The 23,744-nt window shown below is 46.2% G+C and overlaps 1 protein-coding gene across 2 annotated transcripts in view; it reads left to right on the top strand.

The window, feature by feature from the left end:
• Positions 1-23,744, top strand: part of drg2 (developmentally regulated GTP binding protein 2) — a 101,787-nt gene that overhangs the window by 42,698 nt on the left and 35,345 nt on the right. For both annotated transcript variants that reach the window (XM_072481243.1, XM_072481242.1), the window contains exons 2-5: positions 7,052-7,212; positions 17,076-17,165; positions 19,952-20,012; positions 20,539-20,629. In XM_072481243.1, coding sequence (XP_072337344.1) covers positions 7,052-7,212; positions 17,076-17,165; positions 19,952-20,012; positions 20,539-20,629 — 403 coding nt within the window. The remainder of the gene's footprint in view (positions 1-7,051; positions 7,213-17,075; positions 17,166-19,951; positions 20,013-20,538; positions 20,630-23,744) is intronic.

Genomic DNA, 23,744 nt, shown 5'->3' with positions numbered 1-23,744 from the left:
TGTACACTCCCCCCGCCCCATGTACACTCCCCCCCCCCACCCCTATTTGCACCCCCCCATGTACACTCCACCCCCCCATGTACACTCCACCACCCCCTAACGTGTACACTCCCCCCCCCCGTGTATTCTTCCCCCCCGTGTATTCTTCCCCCCCCCGTGTATTCTTCCCCCCCCCCGTGTATTCTTCCCCCCCCCGTGTATTCTTCCCCCCCCCGTGTATTCTTTCCCCCCCCCCGTGTATTCTTTCCCCCCCCCCGTGTATTCTTCCCCCCCCGTGTATTCTTCCCCCCCCGTGTATTCTTCCCCCCCCGTGTATTCTTCCCCCCCCCGTGTATTCTTCCCCCCCCGTGTATTCTTCCCCCCCCGTGTATTCTTCCCCCCCGTGTATTCTTCCCCCCCCGTGTATTCTTCCCCCCCCGTGTATTCTTCCCCCCCCCGTGTATTCTTCCCCCCCCGTGTATTCTTCCCCCCCCCGTGTATTCTTCCCCCCCCGTGTATTCTTCCCCCCCCGTGTATTCTTCCCCCCCCGTGTATTCTTCCCCCCCCGTGTATTCTTCCCCCCCCCGTGTATTCTTCCCCCCCCCGTGTATTCTTCCCCCCCCCGTGTATTCTTCCCCCCCCCCGTGTATTCTTCCCCCCCCCGTGTATTCTCTCCCCCCCCCGTGTATTCTCCCCCCCCCCCGTGTATTCTCCCCCCCCCCCCCCGTGTATTCTCTCCCCCCCCCCCCCCGTGTTTCCCCCCCCCCCTACGTGTATACCCCCCCCCCCCGTGTATATTCCCGGTCCCCCCCACACACACACACCGTATACACGCCTCCCCCACACCGTATACACTCCTCCCCACACCGTATACACTCCTCCCATACCGTGTACACTCCTCCCACACCGTGTACACTCCTCCCACACCGTGTACACTCCTCCCCAAACCGTGTACACTCCTCCCCAAACCGTGTACACTCCTCCCCAAACCGTGTACACTCCTCCCCCACACCCTGTACACTCCTCCCCCACACCCTGTACACTCCTCCCCCACACCCTGTACACTCCTCCCCCACACCCTGTACACTCCTCCCCCACACCCTGTACACTCCTCCCCCACACCCTGTACACTCCTCCCCCACACCCTGTACACTCCTCCCCCACACCCTGTACACTCCTCCCCCACACCCTGTACACTCCTCCCCCACACCCTGTACACTCCTCCCCCACACCCTGTACACTCCTCCCCCACACCCTGTACACTCCTCCCCCACACCCTGTACACTCCTCCCCCACACCCTGTACACTCCTCCCCCACACCGTGTACACTCCTCCCCACACCCTGTACACTCCTCCCCCACACCCTGTACACTCCTCCCCCACACCCTGTACACTCCTCCCCCACACCCTGTACACTCCTCCCCCACACCCTGTACACTCCTCCCCCACACCCTGTACACTCCTCCCCCACACCCTGTACACTCCTCCCCCACACCCTGTACACTCCTCCCCCACACCCTGTACACTCCTCCCCCACACCCTGTACACTCCTCCCCCACACCCTGTACACTCCTCCCCCACACCCTGTACACTCCTCCCCCACACCCTGTACACTCCTCCCCCACACCCTGTACACTCCTCCCCCACACCCTGTACACTCCTCCCCCACACCCTGTACACTCCTCCCCCACACCCTGTACACTCCTCCCCCACACCCTGTACACTCCTCCTCCCCACACCCTGTACACTCCTCCCCCACACCCTGTACACTCCTCCCCCACACCCTGTACACTCCTCCCCCACACCCTGTACACTCCTCCCCCACACCCTGTACACTCCTCCCCCACACCCTGTACACTCCTCCCCCACACCCTGTACACTCCTCCCCCACACCCTGTACACTCCTCCCCCACACCCTGTACACTCCTCCCCCACACCCTGTACACTCCTCCCCCACACCCTGTACACTCCTCCCCCACACCCTGTACACTCCTCCCCCACACCCTGTACACTCCTCCCCCACACCCTGTACACTCCTCCCCCACACCCTGTACACTCCTCCCCCACACCCTGTACACTCCTCCCCCACACCCTGTACACTCCTCCCCCACACCCTGTACACTCCTCCCCCACACCCTGTACACTCCTCCCCCACACCCTGTACACTCCTCCCCCACACCCTGTACACTCCACCACCTCTCCCCCACACCCTGTACACTCCACCCCCTTTCCACACCGTGTACACTCCTCCACCCCCTCCCCACACCGTGTACACTCCTCCACCCCCTCCCCACACCGTGTACACTCCTCCACCCCCTCCCCACACCTATGGAAGATGTAAATCTTGAGCTCCCTGGATGACGAAGTTCCTGATTCGTGGTGGGTATAGATTAATCAATGCGGGCAAATATAGAGAGGGCAAGGGAAATTAAAAATAGTATTAAATGGGCAAAAGGTATCAGCTGTTACCATAAAGGGGAATCTAGAAACCTTTTTGAAGTACTTTTCATCTGTCTTCACAAAAGAAGAGGGTGAAGGTCGTTGAGCAGAGAGCGTAATAGAGGAATTCAATAAGATAAAAGTAGATAGAAAAGATGTTTTGAAAGGTTTGCATCACTCACCCAATCCAAATGTGATAAATCCTATGTTTCTGAGCAAAGCTCTGACCATAATCTTTTAATATTCTGTGGTTATGGGAGATATTTTTTAATATGATTTACAGTACAGAAGGCCATTCGGCCTATCAAGTCTGCACCAACCCTTTTTAAAGAGCACCCTCCTTAAGCCCACGCCGCCACCCTATCCCCCATGCCCCTGTCTAATCTTTTGGACGCAAAATAATAAATGTCTCAATAAAATATTTTTGATAAAAACGCAATCTTTTGGACGCTAAGGGGCAATTTATTATGGCCAATCATCTTTGGACTGTGGGATTGAACCCGGGTCCCTGGAATTGTGAGGCAGCAGTGCTAACCATTGTGCTACTGTGCCTCCCTTACATCATTCTCAGGATGTAGGTGTCATTGGGAAAGCCAACATTTATTACCGTTGGCATTGCTTAATTGCCCGTGATAAAGTGGTGGTGGGCCATGGCTTTAAGCAAGCAGTTTGATATACCCAAGTGACTTGCTAGACTACTTCACAGGGCAGTTCAGATCCATACTAATAAACAAATTAAGAGCAGAAGTCAGCCATTCGGCCCCTTGAGCCCACTTCACTATTCATAGGATCATGGCTGGTATGTTTCTGTTTCAAGTTTCACATTCCCATCTGTCCCCGATAACCTTTAATTCCCTTGCCTAACGAGAATCCATCTACGTCTGTCTTACAAATACTCAATGATTCGGCCTCCTGAGGCAGAGTTCCAAATTTGCACGATCCTCTGAGAGATTAAAATTCTACTCATTAATCCTAAAAGGAAAACCCCTAAAACATGCCCCCCTAGTTGCACTCGCCCACCAGAGGAAACATCCTTTCCACATCCACCATGTCAATACATTCAGGATCTTGTATACTTCAGTCAAGTCACCTCATTCTTCTAAACTCTGGTGGAAACACACCCATTTTGTCTAACCTTCCTCATAAAACAGCCCGCTCATTCCAGGTATTAATCTAGCAACTCTCCTTTGAACCACTTCCATCGCATTTGCATTCTTCCTTTGATAAGGAGACCAAATAGTGATATTGAGGTAGATGATCAGACATGATCTAGCACAGTGGTTAGCACTTTTGCTTCACAGCTCCAGGGTCCCAGGTTTGATTCTCGGCTTGGGTCACTGTCTGTGTGGAGTCTGCACATTCTCCCCGTGTCTGCGTGGGTTCCCTCCGGGTGCTCCGGTTTCCCCTCTCAAGACCCGAAAGACATGCTGTTAGGTGAATTGAATATTCTGAATTCTCCCCCAGTGTACCCGGAATGTGGCGACTCGTGGAATTTTACAGTAACTTCTTTGCATTGTTAATGTAAACCCTACTTGTGACAATAAAGATTATTATGTGATCTGATAGAGCTGGCTTGACGGGCTGAATGGTCTACTCATGTTCATATGTTCCTGAAGCTTGCATAATTTGATCTGAATTTGTTAAAAATCAAATGGTGCCTGACTAACATTATTGAGTTCTTGATAAAGTAACAGAATTTATGGCGGTGTAGTAGATGTAGATATGGACTTTCAAATGCATTTGACAAATAACCATATTACGTATGTACTTAGAAAATGGAAGCACGTGGTATTAAAGAGATGTTAGCAACTTGAGTACATAATTGCACAATTGGCTAAGAAATAGGAAGAGTACAATTATGTCAGGATTGTTCCATTCCAGAATGCCAGTTTTGAAGGTTGATGCTGGAGCCAATATTTACTCAAGTCTTGTATTTATTTACAAAATTAAACAATACAAGCATACACTTCCTTACAACCCCATCACAGTTTCAGTACATGTCTCCTCATATGTGTTCGTGTGAAACCCCAATTAATCATAGAATTTAAGTGCGGAAGGAGGCCATTCGGCCCATCGAGTTTGCACCAGCCCTTGGAAAGAGCACCCCACTTAAGCCCAAGCCTCCACCCTATCCCCGTAACCCCACCCAACCTTTTTGGACACTTGAGGGCAATTAATCATGCCCAATCCACCTAACCGGTACATCTTTGGACTATGGGAGGAAACCGGAGCACCCGGAGGAAACCCACGCAGACACGGGGAGAACGTGCAGACTCCACACAGACAGTGACCCAAGTCAGGAATCGAACCTGGGACCCTGGAGCTGTGAAGCAACTGTGCTACCGTGCTGCCTTCCTGCATCTAATTATACAAATATACAATTAAACAGGAGTCTGAGGCTGGAGGAGGTTAGACATCATATACATGATACAATAAATTGGCATAATATATACCTGGTTATACACAGTATATAATAGATCCTGAATACCAGATAGACAGCATGTAAACTATCCTACATATTCATGTAAATTGTATATAATATACCACATGCACCCTTCAGCTGAACATTCTATATGCTTCTGTATTATATAATGCCATGAATAAAGTGTGTATCTAACAGCGTTATATGTCCAAGTCATGAAAGTGTGTGACTTGCAGGTGATGGTGTTGACTGTGGGGTTTTTCATCCTAATCTTGACTTGCACCTGGAGTTAATCTTTTGAGCATGAAATGCTAGTGAGCCCTCGCCACGGCAGCACTCCCATCCCCACCCAAAAAACAGGCCAGCAGCCCGGTGGTGATAGCCACCCTCCAATCCTGGAACCAACTACGGCAGCAATTTGGCCTGACCAAAATGTCGGACAAAACTCCCATCTGCAACAACCATAGGTTCACACCAGCGCTGACTGACGCCACATTCAAAAGGTGGGGACAGGATGGAGGGACACTGACAGTCAGGGACCTATACACGGACGGCAGGATCGCAACATTAGACAAACTGATAGAGAAATTCCAGCTAGCCAGGGGGGAACGAGCTACGGTATCTACAACTCAAAAACTTCCTACGAAAGGAGACATGGACGTACCCACATCCGCCACGACAGACATTACTGGAAGAGTTACTGGATGCAATCATACTGTAGCGACATGTATGACCGACTGGTAGAAGGGGCCGACGCCGTACTGGACGCAACAAGAAAGAAATGGGAGGAGGACCTGGGGATTGAAATAGGGTGGGGACTCTGGAGTGAAGCACTGCATCGGGTCAACTCCACCTCCACGTGTGGAAGGCTCAACCTGACGCAACTAAAAGTGATACGTAGAGCCCACTTAACAAGAACCCGTATGAGTAGGTTCTTCCCGGAGGTTGAGGATAGATGTGAACGGTGCCAAGGAGGCCCGGCCAACCACGCCCACATGTTCTGGTCTTGTCCCAGACTTGCGGGGTACTGGACAGCCTTCTTCGAGGCAATGTCCAAAGTGGTGGGGATGAGGGTGGAGCCATGCCCGAAAGTGGCGGTCTTCGGGGTTTCCGACCAGCCAGATCTATTCCTGGGGAGGAGGGCAGACGCCCTTGCCTTTGCCTCCCTGATCGCCTGCCGTAGAATCCTGTTTGGCTGGCGGTCAGCAGCACCACCCAAAGCTGCGGACTGGCTGTCCGACCTCTCGGAATCTCTCCAAATGGAGAAAATCAAATTCGCCATCCGAGGGTCAGACGATGGCTTCCACAGAACGTGGGAGCCATTCACCCAATTGTTCCGAGACCTGTTTGTGGCCAACAAAACAAGCTGACGAGTAGCCAGGTAGCCAAGAATCAGGGGAAAGTAGCCAAAGCATGAGATGGAGAGATGGACGGAGGGGGGGGGGGGGGGGGTGGACAGCTAAACCTAAGAGGAAAGAAAGGCGAACCACAGGAAGGGGGGGGGGGGAGGGACAGGGAACAAGAGAGGAGAACCGGGGAGGCAGGGAAATGACAACCGGAAGGAGGGCACGGGATACGATAACAAACTTGGCACCTACAGGAACAGAGAACAAGGAGAATACAGGCGAAATACGAGAAGAATGGCTGAAGCGGAGGTGAGCGCGAGACGACAACGGCAGCGAGATCCATCCGGGAGAAGCAGTGATAACACCAACACCAAACCCATTCGAGTATTGCCCTCTGTAATTGTCTCTCCGGCACCCAAATGTATATCTACCCCCCCCCCCCCCCCCCCCCCCCCCCCCACACCACAAACAGTTGCCTACTTACGTGTTGTAAATAATTTTGCCAGGTGTACAGAGTTGCTGCTGTTGAGCTTGTGCACCATACCCTACCAGTTATTCTATTTTTTTAATTGTTTTTTTTGGTATGTTTGGGTGTGCCCTTCTATATATGTGTATATTCTGTGTACATAGCGGTAAATATACTTTGTTCAAAAACCTTATAAAAAAATTAATAAAAATAAAATGCTAGTGAAATATGGTTTTTACAGGTTTGTCTCCAATAGTGGAATCTTTTGAGGGGAAGATTTGAGAATATTGTATACAATATATATTATCTTGGAGTTTTTTTTTCTCTCAATAATATATTGATATCTGTCTTGACAACACAATTGTTAAGTCTCACAATAATATGATTGGTGATTTACAGCCACTGAATACCATCTGGGCTTGTTGAAGGCCAAGCTTGCTAAGTACAGAGCTCAGCTGTTGGAACCCTCAAAATCTGCAGCTTCAAAAGGAGAGGGCTTTGATGTGATGAAATCGGGAGATGCCAGGGTAGCATTGATCGGATTCCCTTCTGTGGGTAAGGTAAGAACAAATTAAGTTGACATTAATAGTTCTCATTCTCTTCACATTAATCATACTAGCCGCTTGACAAGCATGAGCTGTAAAGGATTAGTGGAACAAACTAGAGTAAATAGTGAAAATGCACAGCTGTTCAGTCAGCACCTGAAATATACAGAGAATAGGTTGTATTCTTTTGGGATCACACCCAAAATGTAACTTGCCATACTCCACAAGTTGATGACTTTTTGCTGTGTATTTCCTATTTTCCTTTCAATTCTTTTCCTAGGTGTGCAAGTTTAAACATTACTTCGCGTCCTTAATATATTCTCATGTGTCATGGCCTTGGCTATGAAATGAATAATTTATGGCTCCAGCTACAAAAGAAAAACCCCATGCAACTTCCTCTGGATAATATAGGAGCTTAAGGGTTTGTTCAAGAATTTATTTCCCCATCTGCTACAAAGATAACAGCTGCAGTTACATTTTAACTGGACTTTAAAGTGTTCTCCCAGTTTGGATCCACATGTCTCTTTGCTGGGTCCAATTCCATGGGCTTTGAGAATGTCAACGTGTCATGCTGCGAGTCAGATATAGATGGGAAACATTCCCTGCACTCTCAATTCTTCAAAAAATATTCTGCCTTGTCACATGTCTCCCTCTTTGGCAATGGCTTCAGTCAACTTCAATAGTCTTTTTTCTGTTCCCTGCTCAGTTTCCATCGCTCCCACTGTAAAGGAGCTTGGATATCATCAATGAAATTTGGTCACCAAAACGGCATTAATTCCTACTGTTAGAGTGACCGTCCTTTTGATTTCCCTTTGTTCCCATTTCTTTTGTTGTAATTTATTATTTTTGGTCAGTGGACCCTGAATCGGAATATGCCTTTAAGCAGTAGACTTAGGCTATGCTAAGGCAGCCTGCTAGCTAGGACAGTGTGTTTCAGGATTTGTTTATTGGAGAGGAGAATACAGACTTGTCGGCACCGAGGGAATCTTAAGAATCAGCTTTGGAGAAGGTTGGTTTGATTGGCTGGCTGGGAATCTGTGGGTTGTCCAGGGACAGTGTTCTAGCTGACAACAGTCAGTAATTGGTTCCTGCGGGATGCTTCCAACAGCTGCTCAGAAGTGATTAGACCTTGTAAGAAGTAGGAGCCCTCTCTCTCTGACGAAGTAAAGGACTGCTTTATGCTAAAACCAGTGAGTGCCTGACACATTTTTACTAAATAGTTGAAATGATCTTGAATCTACAAAGGAGGTAGACGGCCTTGCCAGAGAAGACCCTCCAACTCCTGAAAGACTTTTAAGTGAAAGCCATCCTAGTGCATTGAAAATCTTTTATCCTTTTTACTTTATCATAATTTTTCTTCCTTCTCTGCCATCCTTTCCCTCTGTTTGTGTATGTGTGTGTGTGTATCTATAATATATATATCGAATGGGTGGTTGAGTAAGGTGTATTAGGTAGTCAGTTACAGTTTTGTGAGTTTAATTATATTACTGTTGAATAATAAAAGATTATTTATGTTAAATTTACAAACCAGGTGGCTGCAGTTTATTGGGCTCAGCCAGGGTCCTCGGGTATTTTAAAATAACATCCAATTTCACTTGTGTTGCGACTCTGGATCAAGTGGGGCTGGAATTAACCGCACACTAGCCCAGGGGGGGTCATGGCATAATTTGGGGGCTCATCCTGATCTTTGGAACGGTAGACAGCAACAATTTTGGGTGCAATATATATTAAAGTGGCACCAGGTTTGTAATAGCATAGCAGGATGGCTCTGCAAGCTGTTAAAACCTTTCTTCAGGTGGAGGACCTGTCTTTGGTTTATTTACAAGGGCTTCGAAAAGACAAATTGGCAAATGAATTAAAAATGAAGGTGCCGACTAAAGATAGGAAGGCAGAAATATATGATGTATTGGTTGAGTGCTTGGGGCTGTTAGAAATACAGGAGAGCCCACAAGCTAGTAGTCCAGGTAGTTTAGCATCAGAAGTACTTTCTGGTGGGGAAAGAGATCTGGAGCGAATTCAGATGCAGTTCTAGAATGAGAACAAATTAAAAGGAATGGAGATGTTGGAAAGAGAAAGAGAATTTCAATTTAAAAGTGCTGGAAAATAAAGGAGAACTGCCAAGAGCTAGAAGGGAACCTAAACCCGAGGCAGAACCCAGTGGGGGCATTCTTGGGTTTATACAGCAACCAAAATTTGAGGAAAAGGACATAGAGGTATTCTTCATGGAATTTGAGAATATAGCGACCCAAATAGAGTGACCGAAGGAAAAATGTGCAAAGTAAATTGATGGGGCTGGCCAAGAAGTTTATGCTTCATTGTCAGAGAGGTGTCTAAGGACTAGACAAGGTGAAAACAACTATTCTAGATGCACAGGAATTAGTTCCGGAGGCATATAGGCAAAAGTTGAGGAATTTAAGGAAAAATCTGGAACAGACTTGTGTTGCATTTGAAAGGGTTAAGGATAATAATGTTAATATGTGGACACGAGCATTGGGAGTTTAAACTACCTATGAGGCTTTGAGAGAAGTCATTCTCTTGGAAGAATTTAAGAATTCACTACCTTCTGTGATAAGAATCCATGTTGAGGACCGAAGGGTTGCGACCGCTAGGCAAGCAACAATATTGGCTGATGATTGTGAGCTGATCAATAAATTTAAACCTTTGTTCTGTCGCCCCCATAGTTTTGAAAAGGATAGGAAGTGGGAGAGTGAAAGGGAAGATCACTCCATTTTCATCAAATGCTGTAGCCAAACCCAGAACTGTTTAAGGGACACAGGTGCTATGCAAACTCTCTGACTGAAGAAGAATTTGGTTTTCTCTCCAGAGAGTTTGTGAAAATTAAGATGTTAGTGAATGGGATATGCGGAGATTTTCTCCAAGTTGCATTGTATAAAGTACAATTGGAGTGTAATTAATTATCAGGTCCAGTAGTTGTCAGAGTGATTAAGATGATACCAGTAGACGGAGTGGACTTACTTTTGGGGAATGAGTTGGCAGGAGTTCACCCATAATTACCGAGTCCGAGAGAAGGGAAGGAGACAGAACAGTTACAGGAACAGTTTCCAGATATTTTAGCAACATGTTTGGTGACCAGGACAATGGCTAAACAAAGTGCATCACCAGGGATTAAAGCACACCACAAAGATATGGTAGAATACTTGAAACTGTCCTTGAGGATGAGGATAATTCTGAGGAAGTGTTTGGTAATGTTCCAGGAAGTGTTGCAGTACAGCTACAGTACTGGCATCTACCCGGCAATGTGGAAAATTGCCCAGGAGTATCCTGTACACAAGAAACAGGACAAATGCATCCCAGCCAATTGCTGCCCTATCAGTCTATTCTCCATCATCAGCAAAGTGATGGAAGGAGTCCTCAACAGTTGTATCAAGCAGCACTTACTCTGCAATAAGCTGCTCAAAGATGCTCAGTTTGGGTTCCGCCAGGGTCACTCAGCTCCTGACCTCACTACAGCCTTGGTTAAAACATAGACAAGAGCTGAATGCCAGAGTGAGGTGAGAATGACTGCCCTTGACATCAGGGCAGCATATGATTGAGTATGGCATCAAGGAGCACTAGCTAAACTGGAGTCAACGGGAATCGGAAACTCTCCGCTGGGTGGAGTCATATTTGGTACAAAGGAAGATGGTTGTGGTGGTTGGATGTCAATCATCTCAGCTCCTGGACATCACTGCAAAAGTTCCTCGTGGTAATGTCCTCGGCCTATCCATCTTCAGTTGCTTCATCAATGACCTCCCTTCCATCATAACGTCAGAAGTGGGGATGCTCACAGATGATTGCAGAATGTTCAGCACTATTCGTGACTCCTCAGTTAATGAAGCAGTCCATGTCCAAATGCAACAAGACTTGGACAATATCCAGGCTTGGCTGACAAGTAGAAAGTTACATTCATACCACATCAGTGCCAGGCAATGACCATCTCCTACAAGAGATGATCTAACCATTGCTCCTTGACTTCAATGGCATTACCATCGCTGAATCCCCCACAATTAACATACTGGGGTTAGGATTGATCAGAATCTGAACTGGACTAGCCATATTAATACTGTGGCTATCAGAGCAGGTCCATCTACAAGGCACAAGTCAGGAGTGTAATGGAATACTCTCCACTTGCCTAGATGAGTGCAGATCCAACAACACTCAAAAAGCTTGATGCCACCCAGGACAAAGCAACCCGCTTGATTGCTATCGCTGCCACAAACATCCAATCCCTCCACCACTGACGAACAAGATGTACTGTAGTAACTCACCAAGGTTCCTTGGCAGAGCCTTCAGATTCCATAACCACTACCATCTAGAAGGACATGAGCAGTAGATACCTGGGAACTCCACCACCTGGAGGCTCCCCTCCAAGCCACTCAACACCTCGACTTAGCTTTACAAATTGTTTTGAACAAGGGTGTAACATGTGTAATTCTGCAGTCCTCTGACCTTTCTATATTCAGCATGGCTCTCACTTGTATTATCGACCTGACACACCTAGATAGCGAATGTGGAGAGGATGTTTCCACTAGTAGGAGAAATTAGAACCTGAGGTCACAACCTCAGACTAAACGGATGATCCTTTAAAACCGAGATGGGGAGGAATGTCTTCAGCCAGAGGGTGGTGAATCTGTGGAACTCATTGACGTAGAAGGCTGTGGAGGCCAAGTCAGAGTGTCTTCAGGCAAAATAGAAAGGTTCTTGATTAATTTTTCTAATTTTTAAAAAATATAAATTTAGAGTACCTAATTTATTTTTTCAAATTAAGGAGCAAGTTAGCGTGGCCAATCCACCCACTCTGCACATCTTTGGGTTGTGGGGGCGAAACCCACGCAAACACGGGGAGAATGTGCAAACTCCACTGCGCCACCGTGCTGCCTGAAAGGTTCTTGATTAATAAGGGCATTGGGGTTATGGGGAGCAGGCAAGAGATAGGGGCTGAGAAACATATCAGCCATGATTGAATGGCGGAACAGACTCAATGTGCCAAATGGCCTAATTCTGCTCCAATGTCTTACGGCTTATAACTTGGAAATATATCACCAGTCCTTCACTGTTGATGGGTCAATCCTGGAACTCCCATCCTAACAGCACTGAGGATGGACCTACACCTCGGACCTCAGCGGTTGAAGAAGGCAGCTCACCGGGTGTCGGTAAGGCAGTGTTTTTCAAACCTCGTCTCCCGGGACCCATTTTTGCCAACTGCCCGACCTTTGTGACCTACCCGAGTCGACCTTTGCAACCCATACCAGCTGACCTTCGCAACACACCATTTTCGCTTATCTTTAATGAGACTGGTAAGCCTGCTTGGTCCTCACAATCTCACTCCAATCAGGTTCACAGGAGAAGAGAGCAATGCACATATCAAGTACAAAGTTCAGCCTGTTCCTTTGTGCTGCCTTCATCTTTGTGAGGACTGAAATTCCAACCTCGCACATGTAGGTCATTGTGAAGGGCAATAGTAACAAAACGCTTACTTTACTCTGCACTGGATACGCCTCAGAGACGCTACTCCAGGATGCTGACAGACTCATGGACTTGTATGTGCTGTCACAGATGAGGCACAGAAGTTCTGTCTCTTCATTTGGAGTCAGTTTTAAGTTAATAATTGATTCTAGGATCTCAAACTTATTTCTTCTCTTTCAAAATCTGAAACTTCTCCTCTAGAAAGTAGCGACAAAAACTGTTGATCAGCGCGGCCAGATGGGACTGAATAAGGCTTGCCAGTCTATTGACAGTTCCGTTACTAACATTATTTTCTTCGATGTGTCGTAGCAGTGTGGGGAACAGGTAGTAGTTTTGGCCTTATACTCACAATTGCCAAACTTTCAATTACTTTTGGAAAGCATCAAATTCTTCACAGAGCCGAAAGCAATCATCATACTCTCCTTGCAACTTGATGTTCAGTTCATTTGGAATTGAAAAGATGTCTGCAAGGTAAGATATAGTTTGCATCCAACTCTGATTTGTCAGTACTTCCCTGCATATAACGCACATGGGCTTTGCATCCTGATTTGCTTGACACAATTAACAATGCCATACCTCCAAAAATCATCTTTATACTGCTTTGTTCCTGATTTCAGTTTCTTCTTGATGGGAAGTTCACCAGAGGCCCTGGAGCTCTATACAGCTCACACCAGCACTGCTTTGTCCTGCCATGGACTCTCCTGCGCAGTTCTCTCCAGCAGATTCAGTTGTGAGATCCTGGCCTGTTTGGGTCTCTGGCCCTCTCTGATTAAAAATGATCCATTTTCAGCTCTTCACTGTCCTTTTGCTTGCTTCCTGGCAGCTACAAAATGGAGGAATATCTCCTCCGTGATTTTGGGCCCAAAGCACGGACGTGACGTCAGCGTACGTGCCGGGCGTGTGACCTGCTCTCTGCTGCCGCTTCTGGCAGGAAGACTCCATTGTTTTTAAAAATAAATTTATTCCTGAGACAGCGCTCTGGTGTCAGGAGGAGGTGGTACTGAGGCAGCGCGCTGACGTCAGGAGGAGGTGGTCTGTTCCGCTGGGCTCCGGGCCTGCGCACTGCTGGATCCAGCTGATCCACGTATGCTCGGGACGGCCAGCATTCTTTGAAAGCGGATTGGGGCCGGTATTTTTAAAAGGCGGTCACGGCCATTGGCCACATCTCCCACAATCGGGAGCACCGCAACCTATCACTCTGAGACCCACCCGCGGGTCGAGGACCTGACTTTGAAAAGCCCTGGGATAAGGGGTATTAGGCAGTCAGTTATAATTTTTGTCAGTTTCATTAGATTATTGTTAAATAATAAAAGGCTATTTGTGTTAAATTTACAAACCTAGTGGCTGCAGTTAATTGGGCTCAGCCAAGATCCTCGGGTATTTTAAAATAACATCTAATTTCACTTATGTTGCAACTCTGGTCAAGTGGAGCTGGAATTGAGCAAACATGAGCAAAGGGTGTCATGATACAGCAGTGATCTGGTATTTCACTTTGGAGGAGGACATGCTTTAAGGCCACATGAACCTAAATTTATCTGGACATGTCTATACTTTCTGTTTTTTCTTAGTGCCCCGTTCGTGGGCACTTGCTGGAATCATTTTGTGTAGTGTTCCACAATGGTATCATCTCAGTGAAGAGAGAACACTACACAAGTGACTATGAATTTGAAAAGAACAACAATAAAGGAAGGTTGAGAGTCACCAAAAACTGCCCAGATATATTTAGTGTAGCCACCTAAGTTGGCCAACTCCCGATTTAAAATGGTGAACGGCAAAGGCTGAAGGGAAATTCAGCCAACACAGGCAGAAACCAGCAGGTGCAGGTTTGCTGTGTATTAAAACTCTGCAAAAGCCCAGACAGCATCGATACCAGCATAATAATGTAGCAGCCATCTACATACTAATGCGCAATCCCTGGGTGCAATTGAAACATTTGGGATAAACAAAGCAAAGCCAGACTCCCCGGCGCCAGCAGGAGCCAACACAAAAGAGGTTAACGAACACTTCAAGACTGCCCATCGATCAGGGAACCGCTCCAGTATTGGAGAAATCGAACCAAGCGATTGGAACAAAGTCCAATCACCTAGAACCAGGTACAGGGTCTGCCCCGAAAGGCGGGAAGCCCCTGGGGACTATAAAGTTAAGCCCCCAAGTTCAACTCTCTCTTCTTCATGCCCGGGTCACCCAGCAACGCAAACCAACCGTGACCGGTGCAGTGACCGCCGAAAGCCCGTAAGTCTTAATTCAACGCTCGCTACGAGATAGGCGCTCCTAGCTACCAATCCGTACCAACTTCGAATCCCGCAGACTCAGAACCCGAACGAAAGGCCATTTGTTCCCCTGACCTGATGGCCAGTCCGAAGTTAAGTATAGCCTGTTAGTTGTAGAAGTAGCTTAGACGTAGAATTTGTGCATGAGTAGCGATTACTGTGTATAATAAATGTGCTTTGATTTGAATCTTACTGATCGGTGTATTGAGTTATTAATCATTACTCGGACTTGAACCTCGTGGCGGTATCATAAAGATACCTGGCGACTCGAGAGCAAAGGTAATAAAACAGAGCAATTGAACCAAACGAAAAGTTAGCAACATTAGGGTTCTGTGACAATTTGGCAGTATGTGCTTTAGCCATTGCAAAGTAAACTATGCCCAGCAATTGAACTTGCTTGTTCTTAGTCGTGATAAAATATTGTGTACACGTATTTGTGTACTTGGCATACTTGGTAGCTCTGTTGACCCAACATGGAGTGTTGAGATCCACATGTCATGTGCTTCTCATTATTATCAGAGCTTGTATCGTTCAGATAAAGCACTACAGGCAGAGTACCTCAAATCTGTCAACCTTGGGACTGGGTCCGTGCTGGATTTCAAAACCTGCCGGTTTAAGGGGACTGGGGGGGGGGAAATCAAAGCACCTTAATTCAGTGAATAGGGGTCACAAGAAAGCCAAGTGATATGATTGCAAAGAGCACTTTAAGTTAATGGCTATGTTGCTGATATTAACTTCTCAGACATTGGATTTAAAACTATCTCATGGCTTCCCCGCTTCCCCACATCGACTCACTGTTTAAAATGAGAAAAGATCAATCAAACTGAAATGATGTTTAAAAACACCTCTTTGTTGCAAATGAAAACTATTTGTTTTCTATTCACGCAAGATTCAATAACTCTGTTTGAACTGACTTGGACCAGCGAAGGCAACAAGTTTGCCGAATGATTCATCAGGAGAATGTCTGTTCATAGGGTTGCAGCTCTGATTGGACATAAGCCTGGTGCTTCAATCACATGACATTTTGCAGTTTTCCTAGAATTAAATGACATGAGTTCTGTATTAGATTTTAGGCCTTTGTGAATTAAGTGTAATGTTTTAATTTAAGCCTGTAGACTTGGGGGTCTTAATGGCATCAAAATTCAATACTGTAGCAAGGATAGGCATATGTCCTGTACCCAAGCACAATACACAGCTAAATATTGTACCTCGGTGGATTTGACAAGAGTCTTTTGTTCTTTCTGGGTGTGTTCAACCGTCTCAGTTGCATCTGTACTGGATCGGGTGGGGTCAAGTTTCGTTAGAACACAAGAAATCAGGTGCACGAAGCCAATTAGTATTCGGCAACTCGCCAAACGTTTCCAAGCTGGGTTGGGCGGCACGGCAGCACAGTGGTTAGCCATGTTGCTTCACAGCGCCAGGGTCCCAGGTTCAATTCCCGGCTCGGGTCATTGTCTGTGCGGAGGCTGCACGTTCTCCCCGTATCTGCGTGGGTTTGCTCCGGGTGCTCCGGTTTCCTCCCACAAGTCCCGAAAAACGTGATGTTAAGTGAATTGGACATTCTGAATTCTCCTTCTGTGTATCCGAACAGGCGCCAGAATGTGGCGACTAGGGGCTTTTCACAGTAACTCCATTACAGTGTTAATGTAAGCCTACTTGTGACGATAAAAAATATTATTAATCAAGGTCTGCTGGAATACAGGAAAAAGATGTCCGGTTTTTGGGCACCATTGTTTTTTTGGTTGCCAATTTTGAGGTATTCTGCCTGTATTTTATAATCCTCCCATTTTCAGTGGTTGAAATGGGCATTAAAATCTCTGTAATGTTGTTAAAGAATTTGCAAAATAATTTGTTGCACCTTAAGTCCTTTGAAATATTTGAGATTTCAATAAGTGCTATATAAATATAGGTTGCTTGATACATGGGAAGAGCCCAGGTCACCTCTGCTTACAAGCAAAACCGCCTCTGAACTCCAGGGAAACTGGACTGCAAGGAGAACAATCAAACCTATATATATATATTAAAAAAGCTTATAGCAACTTAGAAAAATAGGCTAAATTAACCCTAGTTAACTAGTCTTAAATTGAAGCATTCTGTTGTGATGAGCTTGTACTTGAGTTGTGGCAAATATTTGTTTTTCAGTCTACATTCCTGAGCTTGATGACTTCCACTGCAAGTGAAGCAGCTTCATATGAATTCACAACCCTTACCTGTATCCCTGGTGTCATAGAGGTAAGAAATTCTCTTCTTAGTAAAATTAAGCTATACTAGATCTTTGTGTGCCATGAGACTGCACTGTAGTTGCTGGTGTGCTTTTCTCCTGGCCTTGACAGGAAAGTGTATATTATATTTTGCGTTTGAATTCTAACGAGCTTATTTTTTAAGCTTCAAACGGCAGTTATTTGTAGAACTCAGCTGCTTGTGATTAAACCTATATTTATTTCTAAAGCAACTAGATTGGCATAAATGTCATTTTCGGTATTGTGGAACACTGTGCTCCCTCGAAACATTCCCTTCATTTTGTCAAGCCGTCCTGCCCTGATTCTATGCTGTTTTTGTTGCATTCTTTTTGGCTTTCTCTGTTACGAAGCAAGTTGTGCGTATGCGGGATGGCAATAGGTTTCTATCATTGTTCATTGATCTTCTCCCTTCGATATTTTCTGAATGATGTAAGCACTTGTTCATGATGATTGTGGCTCCCATCGCTGACCCTGTTTTTGAGGCTAGAAGTTCAGCATAAGATGCATGATTAAAACGTTTTTTTTAAAAATTCTAATGAAGAGGCAATTTAGCGTGGCCAATCCACCTACCCTGCACATCTTTGGGTTGTGGAGGCGAGGTCCACGCAGACACGGGGGAGAATGTGCAAACTCCACACGGACAGTGACCTGGGGCCGGGATCGAACCCGGGTCCTCGGTGCCATGAAGCAGCAGTGCTAACCACCATGCCACTCCATAAGCAGCATAATTGACTATACTCAGGGAGGGCTGAGTACTAGGGCCATGCCACACACCTCTTGTTGTCCAAACACATACCCTTTCAAGGTGGTAATAATCAAGAGCCCTCTCTGATTTTCCCCATCCCCTTTAGTCCAGGCCTACTGTTACCCTTGCTGAGATTAGCTGCCTTGGCACAGACCAGGGCTTGAATCTGGAACCTGTCTAGTCGATAAAGAATAAGCTTGGATCCCTGAAACAAAAATAAGATAAATGACTGCTTGATCCTTTTGGATAGATGTTTGTCAACTGAGCCATCAAGAGCATATTGTGCTCTTAGGGTTGCAGCTGTGATTGGACGTATGCCTGGTACTTCAATCATGTGACATTTTGCAGTTTCCCTAAAATTAGAAAAGATGAGTTCTATATTAGATTTTACAGCAGTTTATTTACTTAGCAAAAATAAATCATAATTTATCCAGTTTTACCTTTCATGTATTTATTCATTTTTGTACTTGTTGATATTTGTGCAGTATAAAGGTATAGAAAGGTTATGTTGACTGAATTTCATTCCAGTTGAAACTTGTTTAAGCTAAGCAAATACTTGAAGATTCTTAGTTTCATCAAGTATTTAAATAGAGGCAGCATGGTGGCCCAGTGGTTAGCACTGCTGCCTCACGGCACCAAGGTCCTGGGTTCGATCCCAGCCCGGGTCATCGTCTGTGTGGAGTTTGTATGTGTCTGCATGGGCTTCCTCCCACAGTTCAAAGATGTGCACGTTAGGTGGATTGGCCATGTTAAATTGTCCCTTAGTGTCCAAAGATGTGCAGGTTAGGTGGGTTATGGTGATAAGGCGGGATGTAGGCATAGGTAAAGTGCTCTTTAAAAAGGTTGTTGCAGACAGGCTGAATGGCCGCCTCCTGTACTGTATGGACTCTATGGGTTCTATAGCATGTCTCTGTTCAGAATATTATATGATGTCAATCCTGGTGTTAAAATATTTCTTAACCAAAGCTTTCTTTGTGACTTAATGTATTTCAGTCCAGCTCAACTCATGCCCAGTTCAATACTTGATCCAAAATGATCCGATTGATACCTGGACTCCAGGGGTTAAATGATGCAGAGAGATCACACAAACGAGGGTTGTATTCTGTGGGATTTAGAAGGTTAGGCAACTTGACCATGATTTTCAAGATGTTAAGGGGAACAAATAGGGTAGATAGAGAGAAACTATTTCTGCTGGTTGGGGAATCTCGGAAATGGATCATAGTCTAAAAATTAGAGCCCAATCTTTCAGGAGTGTGAGTAAGAAACGCCTCACACACAGAATGATAGAAGTTTGGAATTCCCTTTCACAAATGGTAGTTGATCAGTTGTTATTTTTAAATCTGAGATTGGTAACAAAAATCTGTCAAAAAGTTATTAAGAGATATGAGGCAAGTACACGTATTGTATGGTATTAGGTCAACTGTAATCTCATTGAATGGCGAAATAGGCTCAAGGGACTGAATGTTACTCCAGTCCTGTGATCCAAATTTGGTGACATCATAAGCCTCTATCCTTTGCCCCCACAGTGCCCATTTGGATCTTCACATGGCATCAACAGCCAAGAGAATTTAAGAAAATGTCATTGTGCTTGTTGGGCTGGAGGGACGAGGAGGATTTGTGTAAATGTATATTGTAGAGTTCCAGTGTGCTGAGCCACATGGAAAAGGACACAGGTTCACAGTTAATTTCCTGATTTCACGCATATTGGTTAGAAAGATGCAGGTGGAATTTGGGAACTCCTCATCAGTGGGAAAGGAGGTTGGAAAGAGAGGCATCATGGACTGCTAGTGTGTTTCTGCACAGGCAGACATAGAACAGAGTGGCTAGGCTGTCTGGAACCGGACCTCCTGTGTTGCAGAGTGACTGCCACCTCTGTTAGTTTCTGAGTCAAGAAAGCTGAATAGAGACATTAGATTCCCGAATTTAAATAAAGGTTAAAAATCTTTGCATCCATGAGCCGCAAAAAAAACCCTCAAGCTATTGTGCGCAGATTTTTATTTGCTTAAAATTTTTTTATTTTTTTTAATATGCAGCATAAAGGAGCTAACATTCAGCTTTTGGATCTCCCTGGTATCATTGAAGGAGCAGCACAAGGTCTGTATATGTCTTTGTTGAGTTGGAATGCATGCAATTGCTCGGAAAGGTTTGCGTGTAGAGTTGCCTATGAAAAATATCTGTGTTCCAAATTCCAAACCCAATTTTGCACTCGGTCTTCCTCTGGTTTGGAGGAGAGAGGGGCCATAGGAATGATGGAAGAGCGGAGACCCTTGCCACATGATGGGTTTGGCTCTTGTAGCAATTTCATTAACTGAGGTATCCATGGACATTTCTGGTTGAACCTTCTTGTTGACCTGACTTCTGGAAATATCAGATAATATGAAGCTACACATTCCCTACATCAGGACCATGACTATACTTTAAAGAATTTTGTTATCTGTGAAATACTTTGGGGTGTGATTATCAATGCAAATTTTAATTTGTATTCTCCTCCAATGAGATCTTCTCTCATTGAAATACATTGAAAATTCAGGAAAAACAATAACTAGTAATCACAAGTTTGTTTTTGATGCTTCAATGGTGTCTAAATATGATTGCTAAAATATTATCTAATTTGTTCCAGGTAAGGGTCGTGGTCGGCAGGTGATTGCTGTTGCTCGGACCGCAGATGTTGTAATAATGATGCTGGATGCAACAAAGGGTGATGTGCAGAGGTGTGTGGGCAAAAGAGTGTATATGTGCGTGTGGAGACACCAAAGATGTCCATGATCAGTCTTTTTTAAGATATAGAATATACAGTGCAGAAGGAGGCCATTCGGCCCATCGAGTCTGCACCGGCTCTTGGAAAGAGCACCCTACCCAAGGTCAACACCTCCACCCTATCCCCATAACCCAGTAATCCCACCCAACACTAAGGGCAATTTTGGACACTAAGGGCAATTTATCATGGCCAATCCACTAAACCTGCACATCTTTGGACTGTGGGAGGAAACCGGAGCACCCGGAGGAAACCCATGCACACACGGGGAAGATGTGCAGACTCCGCACAGACAGTGACCCAAGCCGGAATCGAACCTGGGACCCTGGAGCTGTGAAGCAATTGTGCTACCCATAATGCTACCGTGCTGCCCATAAAAGTAGACTGGAAATTTAGCATATTGGTAGAATTTGGAAAGCGAAAACATAGATTAACGGTTCAGATATTGAGTCCAGTTAAAGCGCCCTGACTGTCATTTTGGTTAATTTCAGGTAATTCAGCACAAGTTGGAGATTGACCATCAGGAGCTTTTGTCTGCAAGGCACAATATCAAATGTCCTTCATCCAATAGCTATTGTATATATCTTGTGTTAGATGTGTCTATTATTACATTTACTATTTGAATACCACTCTGAAGTTGTGTTTTAACATTATTACTCCCAACTCCATTGCCAATAACAATATTGTAATTAGTAAAATTTGGGTTGAAATTGATCTACAGTTGAGTAAATTAATCAGCTGGGAACTGTTTCCCTGTTGCCTATCTGCATTACAACAGTGACTACACTTCAAAAGTACTTTGCGACATCCTTAGGTTGGAGAAGACACGATATAAAAGCATTTTTTCTTTCTCTCAGCTGGTGAAGGAGAGAAAGGATCCCATGCTTTCGACTACCGCTGGCTGTTTAGAATCAAATTGGTTAATTTCTGTATTTTTTTAAATAAATATTTTTTATTTTCCATTTTCACATCTTCAGAATTTACACCCCACCAACAAACAGTAAACAGTAACAAATACAATGTCAATCCCCTTATCAACAACAACGATCCCATCCTCCCACTCCCCTAACAACGGCCCACCTGACAATACAAGCATCAAATAAAACAAACCCTCCCAAGGTGGAAAAAAAAAGGAATCGGGAACCGCCTATGGTCCCCATTGACATATACGGTCCACCCCCCAAACCCCCCCCTGATATTCAATGCCATCCAATCCCCGAAAGAGGACCGTGAATGACACCCATGAATTGTAGACACCCCCATCCCTCTCCCTGACTCCTCCCCTCCACTTCCTCTTGTAAACTCCTCCCCCAACCTCAGTTCCTTTTCACCCCGGCTAGACTCACCGAAACCGCCGATGGCCACAGCCCATCCCCCCACCTCACTCCCGTTCACTGGCCTGCTTAAACCGGCCAGCGTGGAGGCCCCCGCCCAGGTCTCCTTCCCCCTTGCCCGGTCCCAGGTAAACCAAGAAATCTCCTTTAGCACACAACCCCCGCACACACCCAAGCCCCAAAGAACCATCCTTGCAAATGAAAGTCCCATCTCTTCCCTTGTCCAAATACATACAGCGTCGACTCATTTAGTACATACACTAACACGCAGTGAAAAAATAAAGTTACATGAGGCTACATTGGTACACGACCATTTCTCAATTCTGCCACAGTCCTTCTGCCTTCGCAAACGCCTCTGCTACTTCCGCTGTCCCAAAATAAAAGTCCGTGGATTTGTAGGTCACCCTCAACTTAGCTGGATATACTATGCCGCACTGCACCTTGCAGATGTACAGTGCCTTCTTCACCCGGCTGAAGGCAACCCGCCTCCTCGACAGCTCCACCGTAAAGTCCTGGTATATCGTATACCAGCTCCAGCCCACTGCACCACCCGCTTCTGCTTTGCCCAGCACAGGACTTTCTCCTTCACGCTATACCTACGGAAACACAGAGTCACTACTCTTGGCGGCTCACTCACCTTTCGTATAGGCCTCCACGACTGATGAGCCTGATCCAGTTCATATCGGGAGGGATCGTCCCCCTCCCCCAATAGCTTTGCCAACATCGTGGCAAAATACTCCTTCCACCCCTTCGGGCAGACTCACAGTCCTCAGATTCTGTCACCTGGATCTGTTTTCCAGGTCTTCCATTTTGGCTCGCAGACCCTTGTTGGTCTCCGCAACTCCTTCCCCATCGAGGTGAGTTGATCACTGTGCTGCGATAATGCCTCTTCCACTTCCTCCAGTGTCTCACCTTGCTCCTGTACCTCCGCCACTGCGCTTGATACCGCCGCCCTCACCGGGGCAATCGCCTCCTCCAAACAGCACTTTCAATACCACCCCCATCTCCTTCTTCATCGCTTCCATGTGTTTTGTGAACTGTTTTTCAAGTTCCACAGCCATCACCGTGGTCATTTCTTCTGCTGTGAGCGATGCGGCCTCCCCGGTGCTCCAGCCTCCGCTTTCCTTACAGTTCCTGCGCTGAAGTTTTCATTCCCCAGAGGACTTTGTTAACCCCCTTTTTCACGGCCGCTTTTCTCCCAAACTTGGACATTTCTCATCCCTGTGCCTTCTTACAGCCTTTTCAGCCTCCGTTGCCCCCGGGACCGGGCGTTAAAACGCCAAAATTCCTATTCCCGAGCGGGAGCCCTCCAGTGTGCGGCTGCCTCCCTCCCGCCGTCACCGGAAGCCGGTTAATTTCTGTATTGATACAAAGAGTTGAACTTCCGCGGGTGCGGGGATGACCAGCTAAGTCGCACGTTTCGGCACCTCCCGTTTTAACGGACTTTTGGGCTCTTATCGGGAGCCCCAACGGCAATTTTCGAAGGCTAATCCCCCTGTGAGGCGACATAGAAGGGAGTCCCCCCGGATGTGAATGGACAGAAGAGATAATAGTGGCCAGATTACGGTGGATCCTCTGGAGCAGCGGCAAAGACGGGAAGTGAGAAGCAAGATGGCGGCGGAGGGAGGCCAGTTGGTATGGGGCCTGGAACAGCAGGAGTTCCTCCGGCGATGTGTGGAGGAGCTCAAGAAGGAGGTGCTGGCGCCGATGCTGCAGGCGATTGAGGGGTTAAAGGAG

The sequence above is a fragment of the Scyliorhinus torazame genome, chromosome 17 (genome assembly GCF_047496885.1).
Source record: "Scyliorhinus torazame isolate Kashiwa2021f chromosome 17, sScyTor2.1, whole genome shotgun sequence".
In the NCBI taxonomy this organism is placed as follows: Eukaryota; Metazoa; Chordata; class Chondrichthyes; order Carcharhiniformes; family Scyliorhinidae; genus Scyliorhinus; species Scyliorhinus torazame.
The sequence above is the reverse complement of the archived record's forward strand: the minus strand, read 5'-3'. Positions and strand labels throughout refer to the sequence as shown.